This window comes from Vigna unguiculata, chromosome 5 (assembly GCF_037176805.1).
Source record: "Vigna unguiculata cultivar grain cowpea cultivar isolate G323 ecotype 2 chromosome 5, ASM3717680v1, whole genome shotgun sequence".
NCBI lineage: Eukaryota > Viridiplantae > Streptophyta > Magnoliopsida > Fabales > Fabaceae > Vigna > Vigna unguiculata.
Window position 1 is genome coordinate 1,860,643 of NC_140796.1, and position 22,800 is coordinate 1,883,442.

The 22,800-nt window shown below is 32.8% G+C and overlaps 2 protein-coding genes and 2 pseudogenes across 3 annotated transcripts; 1 reads left to right on the forward strand and 3 right to left on the reverse strand.

The window, feature by feature from the left end:
* Positions 1 to 4,424: 4,424 nt before the first annotated feature.
* LINC1 (little nuclei1) lies at positions 4,425 to 11,141 on the forward strand. The gene is made up of 8 exons (XM_028069829.2): positions 4,425 to 4,902; positions 6,304 to 6,513; positions 6,660 to 6,913; positions 7,016 to 7,286; positions 7,373 to 7,456; positions 7,791 to 9,898; positions 10,003 to 10,171; positions 10,574 to 11,141. Exons 1-8 carry the CDS (start codon positions 4,690 to 4,692, stop codon positions 10,811 to 10,813), a joined length of 3,549 nt encoding a protein of 1,182 aa, XP_027925630.2. The 5' UTR covers positions 4,425 to 4,689; the 3' UTR covers positions 10,814 to 11,141.
* A 1,018-nt stretch (positions 11,142 to 12,159) lies between these two features.
* Positions 12,160 to 13,344, reverse strand: LOC146885966 (putative disease resistance protein At1g51480; annotated as a pseudogene).
* Positions 12,160 to 14,344, reverse strand: LOC146885967 (disease resistance protein RPS5-like; annotated as a pseudogene).
* A 2,051-nt stretch (positions 14,345 to 16,395) lies between these two features.
* On the reverse strand, positions 16,396 to 22,762 carry LOC114184161 (putative disease resistance protein At4g10780). Of its 2 annotated transcripts, none has more exons than XM_085673522.1 (6): positions 22,609 to 22,762; positions 21,873 to 22,488; positions 20,958 to 21,041; positions 20,629 to 20,709; positions 19,206 to 19,822; positions 16,396 to 18,524 (listed from the first exon to the last, which is right to left on the reverse strand). In XM_085673522.1, the coding sequence occupies exons 2-6, from the start codon at positions 22,090 to 22,092 to the stop codon at positions 16,461 to 16,463; spliced, it is 3,066 nt and encodes a 1,021-aa protein (XP_085529648.1). In that variant the 5' UTR covers positions 22,093 to 22,488; positions 22,609 to 22,762; the 3' UTR covers positions 16,396 to 16,460. The 2 variants fall into 2 exon arrangements, with proteins under 2 accessions (XP_085529648.1, XP_085529647.1); XM_085673521.1 differs by having other exon boundaries at positions 21,873 to 22,106; positions 22,609 to 22,761.
* Positions 22,763 to 22,800: the final 38 nt, after the last annotated feature.

Below are 22,800 nucleotides of genomic sequence, written 5' to 3' on the forward strand. Positions count from 1 at the left end.
ACACCACCACCTCAACTACCATACATCACAACCAACAAATCGATTTTGGTACCAAACACATCGGAGATAGTCGATCTTTACGGATAAAGAGAGAGGAGAATCGATTCTCATCACTCATAAATTGATTTTCATCACTCATGAATCATGTATCATTTCTCTTCCATGTCAAAATTTTTGACATTCTTAAGAGCAATTCTGTAACTTAAGAATGATGAGTTATCTTTTTCACCTCTTCTTCGCATCCAAGCAAGGTCCCTTCAAAACTATATCCGTTCAAATCTATTATCCATATTTAGTGCATTCCATTTGAAACAAATAACGGTTACACTTTTTTTTTCCTCGTGAATAGTACATCACCAAATACAAACATATGATTAGTAACTTAACTTGTTACCAATCATATTCCACGATTAACTACTTCTCATTAGTAAAATAAATCATATCTCGTATCATTAATAAAATAACATCTTTAACCCTTCTCGTCTAGTATATACATGCATACATAACATTTATTAACTAAAAATAATATCAGACTAATTATATAAAAGTCACTTGAACAAAATAGCTTTTGTTGACCGAAATTCAATAGCAAAAACAAAAAATTGGATTTTGTCATGATTTTAACTTGAGGGGATGTTTTAGTTTGAGAAAAAAAATCTATATCACTCTCAATTTTACTTGAGCAAAAATAATACAAAGAATAAATTATACAATAATTTACAAACATTTCAAAACTCAACAAAAACTTATTTTATGAGTTCAAACATGCTATACAAGTTTAAAACCTCGACGCCACAAGATCAATTCATAACCAAGATATATTATTATCCTAAGTCATTATGACTACTTCAAATTCATATACAATAGAACATTATTATAATTCAAATTAATCCAAATATATCAAAATTCACTTCAATGCTCATAATAACCAAATATAATAAAACTAAGAAATTCATAGTTTTTTTTTTCTATTCCAAAAATACTTCATACATATAAATAAATAACTTGTACATTTGGAGTCATTTCTCTTCATTCACTATAGATTACTTAACAATTCCATGACTTAAATACTACTACACAACTTCCTATCACCTTCAAATGTTTAATTTCAACTTCATACCAAAACTTCAAACCAATTAAAGTAAAATAAGTTTATCAACTTTCCTAATTACATGGTTGATATTTGCATTTCAAGCTACAATAATAACAGGGTTGCTTAGAATTGAGAATCTACTTCTGAAAGGTCTAAACATATAAGAAATATCTAAAACAACACAATATCAAAATCAAATAATTATTTTAATGAAACATCACTCGTCATCTCAAAAAACTCGTGAGAATTCAAACTTTAATCTAAACTTAGAAAAACACTAGTAAAAATACATTAAAGAGCAGAAATAAAATTATATAAAAATTCTTAACCAGTTAACAGTTTGAAAACATGACGGTGTTTTTATAAATAAATAAATAATTAAATTATAGTTCATACAATCAATATGAAATAAAATTTTATCTTTATTTATTCCATAAAAGAAACATTTCAATCAAACTAAAATTAGATTTCACATCAAAGTAAATAATATTTTTATAGATTCAAATATAACAAATAACTAGCTTATATTAATTAAAAAATTTGGTTAATACTATTCAATTTCACTAGTTTTAATTAATTTCTTTTACTAAAACTTGATATTATAAATCAAAACAGATATTGAAAATAAACTGCAATTCAATAAAAAAGTATTTTATGAATTATATCATTTAATATGATATAATCAATTAGATTTATTTATATTTAAGTCTATTACATTCACATATGATATTTCTTTTACTATATTTAGCTCAAAATAGTAGGTGGGAAGAGTGTGTGTTGTGGTGAGAAGAGTACACTTGACGGGAATTTCTAATAACAATTAGAAGAAACTAAAACTGTTAAATACTTTTATCAAACTTTCTATTTCCTTGTGACGTAGCATTTTAATTGGTTTTTGTTTTATTTTCGTAAGGAGTTCCTACTAACTTTTCAAAAATATTTTCACATTTTAATTTTGATTGAAATTTTAAACAAAACACTGAAAAGTTTTAGCAGTAAAGTTGTTTCAATAATTTTGTTTCATCTGAACAAAGTTTAAAAACAAACGAACTCTAATGTATGTCTCGGTAATGAATTAATGCAAAATATCGTATCTTTTCATATTATTAAATTTATAATTTCTGGTAAAAATGTTTTTTTTTTACAATGTTATATGGCAAATATCAACTATTAACTAAAATAATGTGTATACAGTACAGAGTTATGTGCCAAATATTTTAAATCTAATCTTGCTCTTTTTGAAAAAGAAAATACTAAATAAACATAAACACATGAAACGTCTTTAAAATACAAACATCTTTAATATTTACTATAGATAAATGTTGAGTGTTTTAAGAATTATAAATGTTTTTTCTTATACGGCAAAAGCACTCTTATACAATTTTTAATGAAAAAAAAATCTCTTTTAATCTTTTTAATTAGTTTCCTAAACTGGTTAGCGTGATTTAATTTTGAACTGGATAAAGAAAGTCGAATTGTAAAAACAAAAATTCCAAAAGACAAGATATATAAATGACACGACTAGTTAATGCATTAATTCTCCTCAAATTATTTCTACAACCCCAATGAAGTCCAAGTATCTTTGCGCATTTCCAGTTAGGTAAATCTAATTCTCGAACATTTAATTTCTTAAAATAAGGTGTAATTAAATTTGAATTATTACCAGATTTTAATTTTTCCAATAATACAATTATTCGATACTGGTGCAGCAAGGAACCTCTCCCAGAAGACAAACGGTGCCTTCCTAGTAAGTGTTACCCAACAACGTTGTCCCCACGAGTCAACAACAGCAACATTAACAAGTACATGCACCAATCCAAAATCAAAACCTTATTATTATATAATTAAGAGATTATAATAATAATAATAATTAAGGAGTATAGTATAATTGAGTGGAGTATAATAGAACATAAAAATAGTGTAGTTACCTATTTTGTTTCAGTTGTTGTGTTTGCTGGTGCATTTGCCAAAGTCCTTATTTAATTTTGAGTTCCGTTTTCCAATGTTGTAATAAACCGCAAAACGACATAACATTGTCCGAAGTAGCGAAGTAAAGAGTGGTTGTTGTGTGAGTGGAGCAGAATGATTAAGAGCTGGGAGAAAGGTCATGCCAATTGGCTAATTCTCTTTTCCAACTTAACACCTCTGCCACACCCTGCATGCATCTTCTCTCAAACTCACTAACTATTCATTTTACCAAAACACCCCTCACGGATATACTATTTTTCTCATTATTTTTTTTTAATTAATGAAAAACAAATCCAATCTATTTTTATTCCATGCACAATGTTAAAGTTTGCCTTTTAACTTTTTTATTCTTTTTGTTTAACTTTTAATTCGTTGTTTTGGTCTCTTAAACATTATGCAAGTCACGTCGTGAACAAATGATGGTGTATTTCAAAATTAGATACATTGATTTTTATTATAAACTAAAACCATATTTTAACTAAATTTGTGAAAATAGGTATTTAAATTAGTTCTTGAAATATGAGTACACTATTCTTAATCAAGTTTTTTACGCAAATTATTTTTTTTTGAAAAATTTTACTATTTACTTATAAATTATTTACGAATATTTGTTTCATAAATGCATGTTTTTCTTTATACTTGATATGAAAGAATTTATGTATATAATTTTTTTAATTATTTATATCTGTATACGAACATTTTAATCAACATTTCTTAATTAATATACTCATTTTCAAAGATTAATTTAAGGGTTTGCTAGAGTTGAAATTGAAAAACATGTTTTATCCACTAAAAAATTACCAGAAAATCTTATTTTTTCACTCCTTACAAGTGATTGTTAAATTAAGTAAAGAATTCTACCATTTGACAATTTTAAATGATTGTCATTATTAATAATAAAAATATACCCGCAAATTTATAACTTTAATACTTTTTGATTGGTAATAAATACATTTTTAAGTTGCTCAAGAAATTGAAATTTTGCTTTAATTGTTTGCGTATTTATTTATTTTACAAATTATTAATTTAAAACTTCAACTATAAAGGAAAAGCATGGTAATATATGTTCAACTTAAAATTTATATTAATTTTTGCATTAAATAAAGTGTGTCTTTTTTGCTAATATTTTCTTTGTTTCTTTATATTTTCAGATTTTCTTATTCTACCCACCACTGGCAAGGGCAATACCGTCAGGCGAAAAACAATACACGAGAACCCACGTTCCAAACCAAAAGGTCACGCTGCAGAATCCCGATATTACCCTTGGCCACGAGGCGCGACCGCGACAAAGGCAAGGGTACTCTCGAACTTTCAGTCACGCTCCAGACATTAAACCAATAAAATAAAAACAAGGAACGTGAGCGATCAGCGCAAAAAGCAAAAACAGGAGAGAGAAAGGAGAAAGAAGTAGAGAGAGAAAGAAGAGAACCGTTTGAGAATTTTAGAGACGTTATCGGACTTCAAATCCTCAATTCGCCGGAATTTGGGAACTGCGGTCGCGTCCGGAGGCTCGCTTTTGGGTTTCGAATTTTCGCGATTCGCGATGGGGCAGCAAGGCTGAGGTTGAATTCTCGAAGGTCGTTGCTGTGGAGTGAAGAATTCGGCTGTGCTGTTTTTCTTTTTTGAAGATGTTTACGCCGCAGAAGGTGTGGTCAGGTTGGTCCCTGACGCCAAACAAGAGTGGGGTTCGGGGCAGAACCGGGCCGGGTTCGGATGTGGGTCCGAATTCGGGAGATGGCGCGAGTGCGAAGGAGAAAGGTATCGTCGCGTTTGTTGAGAATGGCGGGAACAACTTGGATCGCGAGGTTTTGGTTGAGAGAGTTTCCAGCCTCGAGAAGGAGGTTAGTTAGTTGATTATTTATTTATTTTTAAACCTTTTAATATTCTTTTGGTTTTTACTTTGAAGGATTCCTTTTCCTTTTGCTGCGACACTGTTACGAAGTGTGCCTTCGAGTCTTAGTTAACGGTTGCTTTCTGGTTGAGATTGTAGTGTTAGCTTTAGGTTTTAATTGGAATATTTTATGTGTGTAATTGCTGTGGTGGAGATTGAACAATTGTTACGTAATTGTTTTCTTTGTAAGATTTTAATTTTTGGGATAATGTCTGGCTTGGTTCTTCATTGAACTTGAAAAATATGCTTTTTGTTTACTTGGTGTGCGTACTGAGATTTGAAGCTTGACTCTGGGGCCGTAACTTGGTATGTTTTGTTTTCTCCTTATTTAAGAAACCTTTTGGCTATTATGAAATTGTTGAAGCAAAGTCACTTTTAGTGAAATCTTGATCGTTGGATTGTGTATACTGCTTGCTTCACCAATGGGGAGGAATGATTTTATTTTGTCCTTCTAGTCGTATGATGATTCATATTAGAGCTTGGCGGTAAAGATGATTATTATATTTTGTCGTTGAACCTGGGTGATGACTGGGAGGAGTGCTGGAATTTTCAAAAATTAAATTACAAATTCACATTCTTTGGAGTAACATTGAAATGGCTCATTTGGCTTCTCTCGAGTTCATGACCCATCGTAGACTCTTGAGGCGTCTATTTGCCATGAGTTCTGAGAGTTTGGGGATTTCAATTTGGTTGTACTGTTTTTTTTTTTTTTATGTTGTTTTTTGCTTTGACTTATATTTATGTCCTTATCCATTATTTGTTACTAACATTTTTATTGTTCTGTCAAAAAAGGAGAGGGATATTTAGCATTATTATAACTAATTTTATTATTGATATGGAGTATTTGGAGACTCTCATCATCAAGATGTAATGTTTTGGTTGAGTTGAGTGAAAGTTGCTGTAAAAGTAAATAGAAAAGAGAAGCATTTCAATCCTTTAGTTCTATTTTACTGAAGTTTAGCATTGAGCAGCTATGTTATATGCATTTTGGAGATGTCTTGTCACTAAAGCTAGGGTCAGCCTTCTATGTTTGGTATGACTAAGTTTTAGCTTATATGATGTTTGAACCTGCCACTTTTATTTCAGAAGAAATTATCTCTCAATTTTGGTGGCTCCATGTTATTTTCATTCACCCTGGGTTGTCCAATCTCTAGATATTATTGTACTCTGATAAATACTGTTTGGTTTTAGGATGACTACAAGATACTTAGGCTGATGTTAAGATGAAAATAAAATAATTAAAAGGGGAGCTTAGTGAATAAGGGCAATCAAAAGCTACTTATTATTTATTATTATTTTTTTACCGATTATATTTTGTGGTTTGACCTGATTAGAAGTTTTTCTGGACCAGCTTTATGAGTACCAATTCAATATGGGACTTCTTTTGATTGAGAAAAAAGAGTGGACTTCTAAGTATACTGAACAAAGTCAAGATTTAGTAGAAGTGAAGGATGCTCTAGAACGAGAAAAAGCTGCTCATTTAATTGCTCTATCCGAGGTAGAGAAGCGAGAAGAGAATCTGAGGAAGGCCTTGGGTGTTGAGAAAGAGTGTGTTCTTGATGTAAGTTTTTCAACATACGAGTTTACATATCAATCAACTTCTTCCTTAAATAAAAATGCACGACTGTATATCTGATTTGTGGATAGTCTGTATCTGTACTACTCTATTATTTCTTACTGATATCCAGAAATTTGTGATTCAAACAGCTTGAGAAGGCTCTGCGAGAGATGCGATCAGAAAATGCTAAAATTAAATTTACAGCAGAATCAAAGTTGGCTGAAGCAAATGCTTTAGTGGCTAGCGTTGAAGAGAAATCTTTAGAAGTAGAAGCCAAATTACGTTCGGCTGATGCCAAATTTGCAGAAATCAGCAGAAAGAGTTCAGAGTTTGATAGGAAATCACAAGATCTGGAGTCTCAAGAATCTGCACTTCGAAGGGATCGATTATCCTTCATTGCAGAGTACATATTATTGTTCATTGTCTTTTTAGTTTAAATATTTTTTCTGCTCTCTTTCAATTGAAATATTTATTGGGGGTTATAATTGTCTTTTATTTGTGACAGGCAAGAAGCACATGAGAGTACATTGTCTAAGCAGAGAGAAGATTTGTGGGAATGGGAGAAGAAACTACAGGAGGGTGAAGAAAGGCTGGCCAAGGGTCAACGAATTATCAACGAAAGAGAGCAAAGGGCTAATGAGAATGACAGACTGTGCCAACAGAAAGAGAAGGACCTTGAAGAGGCCCAGAAGAAGATTGATGCAACTAATATAACACTGAGAAGTAAAGAAGAAGACGTGAACAATAGGCTTGTTGATATAGCTTTAAAAGAGAAGGTAAGTATTTGCTTATGTGATATTGTTTACCTTTATTATGTTTTTTCTGGTTGTAGGAATTTATGGTTCCATATTCTCTCATGTAGGAATACGATTCTCTGAGAATAAATTTGGATCTCAAAGAAAAGGAGCTATCTGCATGGGAGGAAAAGCTCAATGCTAAAGAAAAAGTATGTTCTTATATAGAAATATATATATATATATATATATACACACACACACACACACACACACGTATGTATGCACATATTCATTTCATTAATGTTTGCTCTTGGAAATTATGGTCATATGTAAGTTGCTGAATTTCATTGATTTATTTTTTCCGTGACTTTTTTCAACTTTTGGTCATTCAAAAGTTAGTGGTGGTTGGGTGTATGCGTTTAATTCCAATGTTACTGGTCATAACATCAGTGTGTTGTGACCATGTTTTTTCTATCAAATGATTTATGCCAATAGTCCTCTACTTTTGCTTTCCTCTTCTAAATACAGCTTGGATCTTTGCAGGTTGAGATGCAGAAAATTCTTGATGAACACAATGCTATTCTTGATGTGAAGAAGCAAGAATTTGAGGTGGAATTGAATGAGAAAAGAAAATCCTTTGAAGATGGATTGAAGGATAAATTGGCAGAACTGGAGAAAAAAGAAGCTGAAATCAATCACATGGAGGAGAAAGTTGGAAAACGGGAGCAAGCCTTGGAAAAGAAAGCAGAGAAGCTTAAAGAGAAAGAGAAAGAGTATGAACAAAAAGTCAAAGCTTTGAAGGAAAGGGAGAAGTCTATTAAATCTGAGGAAAAAAGCTTGGAGACCACGAAAAAGAAAATAGAAAGTGAGCGAGAGGAACTGGTCACACATATGGCTGAAGTTGAGAAAATAAGAAGTAACAATGAACAAGAGTTGTTGAGAATTAATGAAGAGATTGAACGTCTTAAAGTAACTGAGGAAGAGAGGTCTGAATACCTGCGATTGCAGTCACAATTGAAGCATGAAGTTGATCAGTACAGACACCAGAAAGAGCTACTTCTGAAGGAAACTGAAGATTTAAGACAACAAAAAGAGACTTTTGAAAGAGAATGGGATGAGCTAGATCTGAAGAGAGCAGATGTTGACAAAGAGCTGAAAAGTGTGATTCAACAGAAGGAAGAAATACTGAAACTACAACAATTTGAAGAAGAAAAGTTAAAGAACGAGAAGCAGGCCACAGAGGACCATATACGAAGGGAGTTAGAATCTCTTGCATTGGCTAAAGAGTCATTCGCAGCAGAAATGGAGTTGGAGAAGTCAAGCCTAGCTGAAAAAGAACAAAGTCAAAGGAACCAAATGCTTCTGGATTTTGAGCTGCAGAAAAAGGAACTTGAAGCTGATATGCAGAATCAGTTAGAGCAGAAGGAAAAAGACTTGATTGAGAGAAAGACGTTATTTGAGGAAAAGAGAGAGAGTGAATTAAACAACATTAACTTCTTGAGAGAAGTAGCTAACAGAGAAATGGACGAAATGAAGCTTCAAAGAAATAAGTTAGAAAAAGAGAAACAAGAAACTGATGAGAATAAAAACCATCTTGAAAGTCAAAGGATGGAAATGCAAGAGGACATAGATTTACTTGTTGATCTCAACAGGAAGCTGAAAAATCAGAGGGAACAATTTATTGTGGAAAGGCGACGTTTTATTGAATTTGTTGAGAAACTTCGGGGTTGCCAAAACTGTGGGGAAATGATCTCTGAATTTGTGCTGTCTGATTTACAATCTTCAGTTGACATTGAGAACTTAGAGGTACCTTCTCTTCCAAAATTAGCAGGTGATATTATTCTGGGAGATTCCATTGAAAATTTACCTTCAAGGCAAAACATTGGAGCATCTCCTGCAACAGATCCAAAGTCACCTGTTTCTGCTGGCACTATCTCTTGGCTACGGAAATGTACCTCTAAGATTTTTAAAATCTCCCCAATTAGTAAGTTTGAATCCGAAGATTCTGGTTCTCTAAGAGATGTGAATTTGTCTATAGAGAAAACTAACAGGGAAGATTCACCAGGAAGAATTCCTGGCCGTGAAAATGAAGCAGAGTTGTCGTTTGATGTTGTAAATGATTCTTTTGATGGTCGGAGGGTACTATCTGGCAATGACATCACAGAGTTTGAAGCTGCCGATCAAGATCCCTCAGTTGAAAACCAGAGCAACGTTGACAGTAAGGCACTAGAAGAATCAAAGGCTGGGCAGCAGCAACCTCGCAGGGGAGGGGGAAGACCCAGAGTAAAGCGCACACACACTGTGAAAGCTGTTCTCAAAGAGGCTAGGGGTATACTTGGGGAAGCTGCAGAATTGCCTGGGGAATCAGTGGATAATCATGAAACTGAGTTTCCAAATGGAAATGCTGAGGATTCTGCCAATGTGGATTCTGAAAGTCAGAGACCATCCAGTAGAAGAATGCCTATGAATGTCAGAAAGCGTAACCGGGTTCAAACATCTCAAATGACTGTAAGTGGGCATGATGGAGATGCCAGTGAAGGACATTCTGACAGTGTCATACCAGGGCAGCGCAAAAGAAGGCGACAGAAGGCTGCTGCTCCACCTGCACAAACTGCTGGTGAAACAAGATATAATTTGAGACGACACAGAACGTTAGTATTCTGATTTAGAACTGGTTTCCATTTTATTATTGAATGTGAGCAAATGCTTTTCTTTTTTGCTATTTGCCCACTTACTCATGGCTGAATTTTTATAGTGGAGCCACAACTTCATCCGTTAGAGCTATTTCTGCTGGTGGCAAAGAAAGTCAAGGAGAGGTTGATCGTGTAAAAGATACAGAAGAGGAAATTGTTGACTCAAAAGTTTCTCATTCCCTTTCGGTGGGCATTACTAATGAGAATGGTGGAAGCGTACATCTTGAGCAGGTCAGCATGGTGTAGGATTTAAATGGAAGTATTAAATGGAAACTCTTGCATTGTGAGGAAGAGAACTATAAATATAGACCATTAAATCATATTTTTGAATTGTCTAAGATTCAAAGATAAATGCGCATTATTATTTTTTTCAACGGTTATATGATCTCTAACTCGTAATTTTTGACCATCCATATATATTGTATGACTCAGACTTATATTTCTTCATAACTAAGAATTCTCATTCAATAATACACATTAAAAATTGGGCACACAATCACATTATGAATCGTTGAACTATTGAAAATTGGGAAATTGATAGTAATAGGATCCGGATCTCAACAAGTTTTGGATTTCAGTTTACTGTCTGGTGAACGGTATGAAGCTAATGTTAATTGCATGTCATTATTGCAGTCTATTAAAGGTGTTGAGACAAGGGACGGTTATGGTGGTGATACCACAGGGACCTTCACAAACAATATAACCTTGAGTGAGGAGGTGAATGGAACAGCAGATGATGCGGAGGACAATGATGGTGAGTATGAATCCCATGGGGAAGATGCCGGTGGAGTTGAGAACGAGGATGACGAAGATTACCAACAACCCGGTGAAGCTTCAATAGGGAAGAAGCTTTGGAATTTTTTTACGACATAACTCCACATGCTTCTTCATGTCTTGACCTCATCAACTTTAGGGCTGATGTCGGAAGTTATCTTGTATTAACAATTGGATGTAGATCTCTAAATTATAACCACGAGGGGTAGTGCTTAGGAGAGAGGTGATTGAATTTCTCTAGCTTTTTTTTCGTGTACGTTTTCATGAATGTTTGGATGGAACATATGGTATTTGTTGATAGTTTAGGCATTCGATAGTGTAGCTAGAGTTTAGATATATTGGATTTTAGCTACCTACCCTCTTTGGAAATTGATTGTATCCCCAAATGTTTGTATCTCTTCTGTCAAATGTGATTGTTTGAACTTAACGAGGGTGCCTCTCTATCTCATTGTTTGAACTTAACGGGTGGCAATTGGGGTTTGAGTCTATGGCGTGTCCAGTGGGTAATTCAACGCATCACAAATAATTATTTAAAAGAAATATTAGATTAATTTTATATTTAAGATAAATAGAGCTAAGGCTAAACTTGATTAATATTCATATTCTAAGTGTTGGCAGAAAATATACTTTGATTTTTAGTTTGTAGTCAATGGTTGTCACAATAATTAACTTTAGACTATTTTCAGTTGTATTTTGGGGAACCTCTCTAAATTGGGGCAATCAAGAATTTCCAATGTATTGTCAGACCCATTGATTAAGATTACTTTAGACACGATCTTCAATTGTGATAAAATGAAACAATTGAAAATTGATCAACTTGGAGAGAGTAATCTTGAAACTATTGTCAGCACCATTTTTATGGACTGCAAATATGTCCTTGATCGAATAACAACTGCAAACAGTTATAAACTCCAGGTTTTGAAGTAGTGGCACTAACCCTGGTGTTAGATACGTTTCTATTTTATGGCATTCGTTGATACAAAATTTCTTGAGATGAAAGAACACCCACTATGATGACAAAGATTGTGTTAAAAACATTTTCCTTACATATTGTAGTTAAACTTCTTAAATCGTTAAGAATAAAAGATTGGAGGTTTTGGATATTACTACAAAAGAAACAAGAATTTGACAAACATACCAAACTGTACAGTTTTTTTCAATATCTATTGTATCTTCACCAGAGAAGGATGATCATTCCATGACAGTGTAGCTCATAAGCATTCCCATTATAAGTTAAGGTCTCTTGGAAGCAAATAGCGGAGTTCTTCACTGTCTCCAAACCAAGCACGTTGAAGCTCATTCTAAATAAATAGGATCCATATAATATTCAGGCATCCAACCCTCACATTTTCTCATAAGGCTAAGATTCAGAAAAATAAATGTTAGCCTTCAAAAGTGATATGGAAAAACTTATCCCTTCAACTATTTTATGAAAGCATAAAGTATTGAATAAAAGAAAAATGCATCAAACAATTTCAAAGTATATATTCTGGGTTCACATCATTTGGGACAATCATGGAGCCACCTATTCTATTCTGGGTTCACATAAATTGGGACAATCAACTATGAACGGTTCAAATCCATATTTACAAATTAAAATTCCCTCGCACACAGTCTTTAATTGAGGTAAACATATTACTTTCAAACATGTCAACTTACGAAGTCTAATTTTGCTACCATCATCATCTTCATCTTTATCTTTACCATCTTCATCCTCATCCTCATCTTCTTCACTTTTATTCATATCCTCATCATCAACCAGTGCAAATATTTGTTCCATTGAATGACAATGGGATACAGTTATAGACTCCAAATTTTGAAGTTGTCGCACTAACCTTGATGCCAACAAAATCTTTATTCTATGGCATCACATAAGCATACCCAAGTAATAATTTTAGAAGGTCTATGGGGAGGGCATGTGACAATTATTTGCAATCTCTGAAGGACATTGTTCGACAGTTAAATGTGGCAAGACGAAATTCACGACTCCAAAAAAGCATCCTACACCCATTGTGCTTCCAATCTAGATAATGAATTAAATAAGTTTGAGGTCCATTATCACTGCCCAAGATTTCTCGCACATAACGGTTGAAATTATATTGATCAACAAATGTTCCTGCAAAACATTCAAGCATAGTCATCCCTTCTACATCTTCTCCTTCTATGCCTCCTGCACAATGCCAGAAATTCAGGTATTGAATATTAGTCAAACTAGGGAGAAAACTTCCTAGTACCAATTCCAAATTGACATTATTGGACAGATCTAACCATTCCAACCTTATTAAAATTTTGAAACCTTTGGGTAATGCTTCAATGGAACAACATGAAATTTGTAACCTTAACAATGATTGTAGCTCTCCCATGGGAGGTATATCTTTTAATTTTGAACATTGATGGAGCATCAAAGAAATTAGAGACCTCACGTTTGATAAAGAACGAGGCAAACATATTAACTTATGCTTTTCTGATACACCAAGTGTTGTTAGAGCATTCATGTATGTGAAACAGCACTCTGGAATATGTCCAATTGAATTGTCAAATAAAAACAAGGTGGACAAGCGCACACAACAACAAGATATGCCCTCTAGAATAATTTTTAGGACAATGATACTTTAACCCATTTTTTTTACTTACTTTTAACTCACCACTTCAATCATTACTAGATCATCACATCACATCACTAAAAAGAATTAAAATAAATTATCTAATGATGATTGAAGTAGTAGATTAAAAGTGGATCAAAAAAAGTGGATTAAAAAGTGGGTTAAAATGATCTAATGGTGATTGAAGTAGTAGATTAAATGTCAGATGCCATTTTCATATATTCATTGCATTTTAGCATCATCTTTGCCTCACTCTCCTTCAATGCAATTTTCTTTACCAAATCTTGCATTCTTAATGTGGAATCATGCTCCAACAATAATGAATGATTTATGAGTTCATTCACTATCTTATTTCCATCCTTAAATATTTTCTCCAAACTCCTCTTTCCATTTAAGAGGCCCTTATCAACAAGTATCATAATCAAATCGTCTCTAACAAAAATTTTAGGTAGCAATGCACTATACATGAAACATTTTTTCACATCTTTCTCAGCTAAATTATCATAGTTGCGTCTTAGTACAGTTAAGACTTGTTCCTACATCGCCACTCCCATTTTCAATTTATCAAATTTATCCAGGGCATGTCTTCACTTATTGATGCTAGTTTGTCCCTTTTATGGTTCGAGCCATCACACTTATTGCAAGTGGTAAACCATCACATCTCCTTACAACACATCTTGCAATATCTTGCACTTGAGGGGGAACTTTTGAAGGTGTCCCAAGGTGTCCAAGTTGTAGCAAAAACAACTCCCAAGCTTCTTCATATTGATCATCATCATAGAAAGTTCCACTTCTATCATATTAAGTAAGAGACAATCCATCTCTCGACACACATGTCTCAAGCGACTTGTCATAAGCCTTTACTCCAAAAGGAATTCCCACATTTTTTAGATCGATATATTTCCAAATATCATCCAACATCCAAAAAAAGTATTGTGCTTTTTCTTTTCGCCAACTCTGATGCCAAAATTATTGCTCTACACTTCTCATCATATCCCAAAAGGTTGACCTTTATCATTTCCGCAATTTACTACTAGAATATGAAAATGTTGAAACAACGAGAATTTGTTAGGAAGTAGGCTTTTAGTCTAACTCAATTCCCACAAAATCGATTTGTAAGGAAATGTTTCCACCCCATTTATATATTATGAAATTTCTTTATCTTTAGTAGATGTGAGACTTCCAACACACTATCTCACGTTAAGGTATATAGATCTCGTGCTTAAGACTCGATAAATTTAAATAAACAATAAATATTTAATTAGTAATAATTGTGGATTGGAAGTACCACCAAGAGAATTAGTTTCTCAAGTTATAATAAAGGAGTAGTGATAGCTTAAGTGGTTGAGTGTGTTGGATGGTGTTGAAAGGTTTTGGGTTTGAATATTGGGTACATCATTATTGTAATGTTTTAATTATTTATTTTATTTGCATGCTGCTTGGTGGAAAATTGGGTGAACGAGAGTTCGAACGATCTTGATGAACTGATTTTCGTGCAAGGGGATGAGTGGGTTAAGCATGTGGAGATTTTTGGGGTTTACTGTTGAGAGAGAAATCTGGGATTTTCCCAAAAGCATGCTAAACTCGATTAATATTCATATTCTAAGTATTGTCAGAAAATATACTTTGTAGTCAATGGTTGTGGCACAAAAATTAACTTTAGATTATTTTCAGTTGTATTCTGGGGAACCTCTCTAAATTGGGGAATCAAGAATCTCCAACGTATTCTCAGACATCGACTAAGATTACTTTAGACACGATCTTCAATCGTGGTAAAATGAAACAATTGAAAAGTGATCAACTTGGGAGAGAGTAATATTGAAACTATTGTCATTACCATTGTTATGCACTGCAAATATCTCCTTCAAAGAATAACAACTCAAAATAGTTATAGACTTCAGGTTTTCAAGTAGTGGCACTAACCCTGGTGTCATCAACGTTTCTATTTTATGGCATTCCTTGATACAAAATTTCTTGAGATGAAAGAACACGCTCCTCGGTGACAAAGATTGTGCTAAATCAACATCTTCCTTACATATTGTAGTTAAACTTTTTAAACAGTTAAGAATAAAAGATTGGAAGTTTTGGATATCACTACAAAAGAAACAAGAATTTTACAAACATACCCAACTCTTTAAGTTTATGCAATTACTAATGTCAATCTTCATCAGAGAAGGAGCGCCATTCCATGACAGGGTAGCACATTCGGGATTCCAACAAGCACAATTGTTCCTGAATGTTTCTTTCCTCATATGTTAGATCAGTAACCAATTGGTTTTAGTGATTAATCTCATTCTTTATAGTTGCTCTCATTCACAATGTACATTGGTATAAATCTTCACTGCACAATTCTCAGAGTTCATGAGATTTGCTAAATTATCAGCCACTGCAGATCATGAACTCATTTTAATCAGACAATTTCTTCAGATCAATTTATTTGTCTGGAAAACTTGTACTATTTTAATTTTTACAAATACGTTAATTTATTAAGAAAAAGTTGAACGTTAAGAAGAGTATTAACTTATTAGGTTGGGTGTGTAAGGCATTTGAAACATAAAATAGTTTATGCATTCTAAAGGCCAAGCCTAGTAACTTTGAATAATCATCGTTGATTGCAACATGCAGCTAACTTGCAAAAGTAGTATTGTATTGTATTCTTATAATTAAACTATCAATATTGTTGAAAGAAAAATCTTAACAAAAAAAAAAAACTTAAGAACTATTTTTACGGAAAAGAAAATAAATAAATTATTAATCTTCTTTTTCTTTTGGACTTCAAACTTCATACTTAATTTCCTGGTAGTGACCAAAAAACAATTGTAAAATGATTTTCTATGAATATCCTTCACATACATCCATTTTCTTTCGTTAATTGAGCGATAGTATTCTGATGGAGATCTCAATTTTGTGCAACAATGTTTCAAAATGTTGCATAACACTTAGGATGATCAAAAGTATATTAATATACTCTTTATTTTTTTTTCAAAGAATTATCATCTTTTGTAAAGAAAACGTTATTCTATATGGAGTCGATACACATATATATGTTCTTCCACAAACATATTAGTAAACCTCATATTTTTCAAAAAGTAAATAATGAACATAAAGACTAAGCGTCTCATCATCTAATCAACACAGTCAAATTATAGAGGCAAGTATTCTATTCTGGGTTCACATAATTTGGGACAATCAAAGATGTACGGTCTAAACCCATACTTACATACTAAAATTCTCTCGGATACCGTCTTTATTTGTGGTAAATATTGTACTCTCAAAGTGGTCAACTTAGGGAGTGTAATTTTGATACTATCATTGTCATCAGAAGTCAGTGCAAATATCTGTTCCATTGAATCACAGTTTGACACAGTTATAGATACCAGGTTTTGAAAGTGTGAGACTAAGCTTGATGTCATCAATGTCTTTATTCCATGACAGTAGGTAATATGAAAGTCTTTGAGTTGAGAGAACATGGCCATCGAAAACATGGTAGTTAAACTTTGTAAATGAGAAAGTGTCAAAGATTGAAGGCTTCGCATACTAGCGCATAAGTAACAAGATAAACAAAACAAGCTCTTCAGTTTTGTGCAATACTGAATGATAATTTCCTTCAAAGAAGAAAGACCATTTGATGACAGAGCAGCACATAAACATACCCATTGGCCATTTTCTTTTACAGATAACTTCACAAGGTCTCTCGGGAGGACATATGGCAGTTCTTCGCAATCTTTGATGCACATAGTTCGACACTTAAATTCGGTTAGAGGCTCCTGGTAACAAAATTTCTTCCAATCTCCTTTGTGACTCCGATCCTGATAATGGATAGAATAAGTTTGAGGTCCATAAGCACTGTCCCGTGTTTGTTGCACATAACGATTGAGGTTCTCTCGATCGACAAACGCTCCTGCAAAACATTCAAGGAAATTCATCCCCTCTATATCTTCTACTTTTATACCTGAACAACCCCAAAGATCTAGATATTGAATATTGGTCAAACTAGGGAGAAAACTTCCTGGTACCAACTCCAAATCGACATTGCTGGACATATCTAGCCATTTCAAGTTTACTAAATTTTCCAAACCTTCCGGTGGTACTTGGATCAAACAACGTGAAATCTCCAATCTTAACAATGATTGTAACTCTCCCAGTGGAGGTATATATTCCAGTTTTGAACAACCATTGAGCATTAAAGAAGTGAGAGTCCTCAAGTTAGACAACGAATGAGGCAAACGTGTCAAGCAATCATTTCTTGATAGATCAAGTGTGGTTAGAGCATTCATGTGCCTGAAAAAACACTCTGGAATATGTCTAATTTCATTGTCAAATAAAAGCAAGGTAGACAAACGTGGACAATTAGGAGATGTGCCATCCGAAATTTCTTGTATCTCATTGTTAACCAGAGAAACTACTTCCAAATCAATTGTCCATTCCTCAATGTCAGGTATCTTTTTCATACTTTCACCACATTTTACCATCAAGTTACTGCCACTCTCTTTGATGATATTCAAGGCCATTTTCCTCACCAGAGCATGCATTATTAGTCTCAAAAATATCTCCAACAATAAAGAATGATTTATGAGTTTATCCACTATGACATTTGCTTCGTCAAATATTTCTTCCAACCTTCTCTTTCCATTTAACAGTACCATAGCAACATAATTCATAATCAAAAGATTTCTTTCAAAAAACTTTGGTAGCAATGCACTATACAAGAAACATTTTTGCACATCCTTTTCAGTTAAATTATCATAGCTACGTCTTAGTACAGTTAAGACTTCTTCCTGCATCTCCACACCCATTTCCAATTTGTCAAGTTTATTCAGGGCATGTCTCCACCAGTGGATTCTAGTTTCCCCTTTCATGGTTCGAGCCATTACACTGATTCCAAGTGGTAAACCATCACATTTCCTTACCATAGATCTTGCAATACCCAAAACTTGAGAGGGAAGTGTTGAAGGTGTCCCATGGTCTCCAAGTTTTAACAAAAATAACTCCAAATCATCAAAATTAATACCAATTTTGAAAGGCATCACCTCTATCATATTACTTGGAAGGCAATCCATTTGTTGGCAAACATGTCTCAAACGACTTGTGATGATCAATTTATTACCCTTTATTCGAAGAGGAATTCCGACCTTTTCCATATCAATATATTTCCAAACATCATCCAAAATAAGTACTATATTTTCTCTTTTTTCCAACTCTAACGCCTGATAGGTTATATTTTTTCATATAGGTTATGGTTATAGACATGGGCATGGTTATGGCATGGGCATTGGGAGATTGTGGTTCTATATGGTTATATAACATTAGTCTTACACATATAAGACCTTAGACACCACTTTTACACCAAAACCTTAAGGCAATGTTGTTATGGGTCTTTATTCTTATATAGTGTTTAACTTTGTCTTTTCTATCCAATGTGGGACTTTTTGACTCACACTTGGACTATTCCCAACATCTCCCCTCAAGGGTGAGTCCCTTGTTGTTTTTTTTTTCCTTTTTCATATGGTATATTTTCCCTTCAGGTGTATGAGTGACCCCTTTGGTTATGGTTATGCGGTCAGTCACATCGGTGACCCCTTTTGTTTATGGTGGTGGTTATGCGGTCAGTCACTCCGAACCATCGGCTCTGATACCACTGATAGGTTATATTTTTTCATATATGGTTTATAGTCATGGTCATGGCATAGTTATGGTCATTGAGAGATTGTGGTTCTATATGGTTATATAACATTAGTCTTACACATATAAGACCTTAGACACCACTTTTACACCAAAACCTTAAGGCAATGTTGTTATGGGTCTTTATTCTTATATAGTGTTTAACTTTGTCTTTTCTATCCAATGTGGGACTTTTTGACTCACACTTGGACTATTCCCAACAACGCCAAAATCAATGCTCTCTCCCTCTCATCATCTCCATAAAGCTTTATTTTTAATATTTCTGCAATGTGTTGTTGCAATTTGAAAATGGTGAAATCATGGGAAACAGTTACCCATACGACATCTTTGAAAGTTTTGGTTCTCTTTATCTCACTTTCCATGTAAGTTGCTAGGAATGTTTTTCCCACTCCCCCCATTCCATGTATGCCAATGATGAAAACTTCATCCTCTAGCAGAAGATTCCACATCTTCTCAACATTTTCCTCAAATTCCCAACCAACAAATTCATTTGACAACACCAATGGCTTTTCTTCCATATGCTCTTTCATCTCTTCAATTTCATTTTGTAATTCTTCAACTAAATACATTTGTCCTTGTTGCACATTGAAGTTAGAGCAGCTAAACTCATTCAGTGACTTTTTCACATCGATAGCTCTTTGTTTCATGTTCTGCAGTTCTTTCAACCACCCATCAATGTCTCCCTTGCGCTTCTTGCCACGTGACTCCATCAATTGTAATTGTCCTTGAATGTCCTCTTCCTTACTTGTTAGATCGGATATCAACTCATCACAGTTACTTTCTAAAGTAGTCCAAACACCATGACCATTTTCTGCTTCATGACCTGTTTTATTGTTTTGGTGAAGCTTACTTCATTCAAGAGTTCTGATATATTAAAACAAAGAAAGAAAAAAAAATACAAATACATCTTTAAAGCTCTCGTTAAACAGTATTTTATTGCTAACTTTTCCTTTCATTAATATTAAATCAGAAATTAATATACTAGAAGCCAAATCGGTCTTTAGAGGATTTAAATAAGGAGTTTCTGAAAAGAAATCAATTTTTTTAATCGATTTATAATAAATGACATCAAAATAATTGTTTAAAATATATATTTTGAAATTGACAATATTTAGTTAAAATTATTAAATTTTATGCTTTTAGATATGTTTATTTTAGTTTTTAGTTTTTTACTAATTAATGTTAGTCATTTGTTGATTTTTATTTATCAATATTACATCAAGACAAGAGATACTTAAAATAAGCAATATCTAGCCCATGAGAAAGATTACTATACTATTGATATAAAATAAAGAAAAGTTTAGAATTGGTAAGAAAATTATAGGAACTAAAAGAGAAATTTAAATTTTTGAGTAATAAAAAACTTAATTAGACAAGATAATTTTAAAAAAAGAAAGAAATTATTCTCAAATGCGAGTGCTTTACGATTCCAATATTCATATATATATATATATATATATATCATGCTCACAGTAAGAAATACAAAAAAAAATGTTGTTTATTTAAAATACATAATAACGTTAAAACACGAAAATCTTTACTGAGCAAATAATAAAATTGAATATTGAAAAATAAATAAAAAACACTTGGGTGAAAAAGAGAAGAAAAATGGTAACTAGAAATGCGTACCTTCTAATAATAAATGGGTTAATGATGGACTGTTTTCAGGGTTAGCTGCACCACCAACCATTTCTACCATCCATTGATCACCTTAAAGCATTTCAATGCGATAACATAAAAGGAAAATCTATTCATTTCTCAAACTTCCACTAAAATCAAGAAAAATAAAGCTAGTAATTAAGGTAGGTATGTTTGACAAGACATATAATCTCTAACACAAACAATGGAATTGATGATTGAAAAATAAAAATCAAACTATGTTGTCTCACCTTAAAAAATAGAAACACAAGATGAGAGAATGAAATAAACAAGATAAATCGGTAACAAAAGCTGCATACCTCCTCCTAATGATGATTGTATAACTCTTCCATTGTTAATTGAACGACCAACGGTATCAGTCATTTCCTCGGTCCTTTCACCCACTTTAACACATGAGATAATTAAAAGCATTAAATATCACGATATATGTATATGTATTATATGCAAACTCTAATGATTATTTTTCTTTCTTACAATTTTTTTTCTTCTAAAAATATATATGGTTATCTTTTAGAAAAAATCTAAATCATATTAAACATTTCTGCGAACGAAAAAGAATATTTTAAATTTTTAATAATAAATTATTTAATATTGAAAAGATAAAAAATGGGCTGAAATAGTTAAAATCAGAAAAAATTATGATTTTAATTATTAAAATCAATACCATAGATATTATGTCAATAATATTATTTTGATATTTTTGACTGATATTATATCCTGTATTATTTCTCGTGTGCAACCATCATTATCAAATCAATTATTTCTTATATTACTTATGGTATTCAAGATGATTTTATTATAGAGATTATGATTGTATTGTATTGTGTTTATATAAACACAATATATGCAATACAAAAACACCGCAATATTTCTTCCTTTTAATATGTAATCAAGAAAAAATATTGATATATAAAAATATAACATAAATAATATCATTTTTTTAATTAATTTGTATTAAAAAAGTGACTGTATAAAGTGACACTAAAAATTGTATAGGAACCAAGTTTTATTATGTTGAAATGCTTAGAGGGTTTTTTTTTTGTTACATTTTTTTCCTCTTTGAGATTTTTTTATATATTGCTGTCGATGGATTAAGTAAAAACATTAATAAATAACCTTTGAAAAAGTTACAATACAATCAAAAAAATTGAATATTTAAATAGGATACACAAGAAAGAGTGGGTGTGAATATGAGAAATGAAAAATAGTTGTACCTGGTGATGTATCCATAACATTCATGTGTTGTTCGGAATGATTTGAGGATGTTGTATCATTACGAGGGGAGCATTTACTAACGCCTCCCCCTCCATTAATATGTGCTCTAATTCTTGAAACTCCTCCTTTAAATTTATGTCCGCATTTCTTACACTTCAACTTACCATCTTTTTCTTTATCAACTTCTTTCCAGTAGTGTTCATGTTTTGGTCTACCCATTATTACTATATTTCCTATATCCACACAATGAAATATAATTAATATTCATTTCATCCACAGTTGGAAAGTGGGATCACGTTTCTTAATCAAATTTCCTTTTCACCACCTCAAACAGGTTTAAGGCTACTGACAGAGGCTTTAATGAATTTTCCCTTTGGGCATAATAACATGATTTTTCAATTCACAATTCAAGCATGCTCAAGTGTATAATCCCATAATGAGTGGATATGAGTGAGATGAGCAATATACAAGAAACAAAATCCATAAATCTAATGTCAGATCTCTTATTTATGAAGTACTTCACGACTCAGGACTCGTCAGATTCAAGTCTCTCCCTAGAGGACATTGTTATCCTGCAGGTGAATCGTTTCTTCTGGGATTTGGTTGAAGGGATATCTATTTATAAGGAATTAATTTAGTTTAAATTCGATTCATACAGGTAAGAAGCATTCAAGTATAAAATAAAACGAGGGCAATAATTTTCATTGGAAAATCAGAGAAGAATAAAGAAATTACCGAATAAAGCCCTTCTTCCAGGTGTTGATTACTGATAGACAGCAACCTACTCTCTTTCAATATAAATCTCACTGATTCTATAATATTATTATGTAGGCTGTTCAAGGGTTGGTCTCGGTCCAAGGAGAGACAGTTTCGCCGAAATTTCCTGGAAATTACACATACGCGCTCAGAAGTCATAAAGTAGCCGTG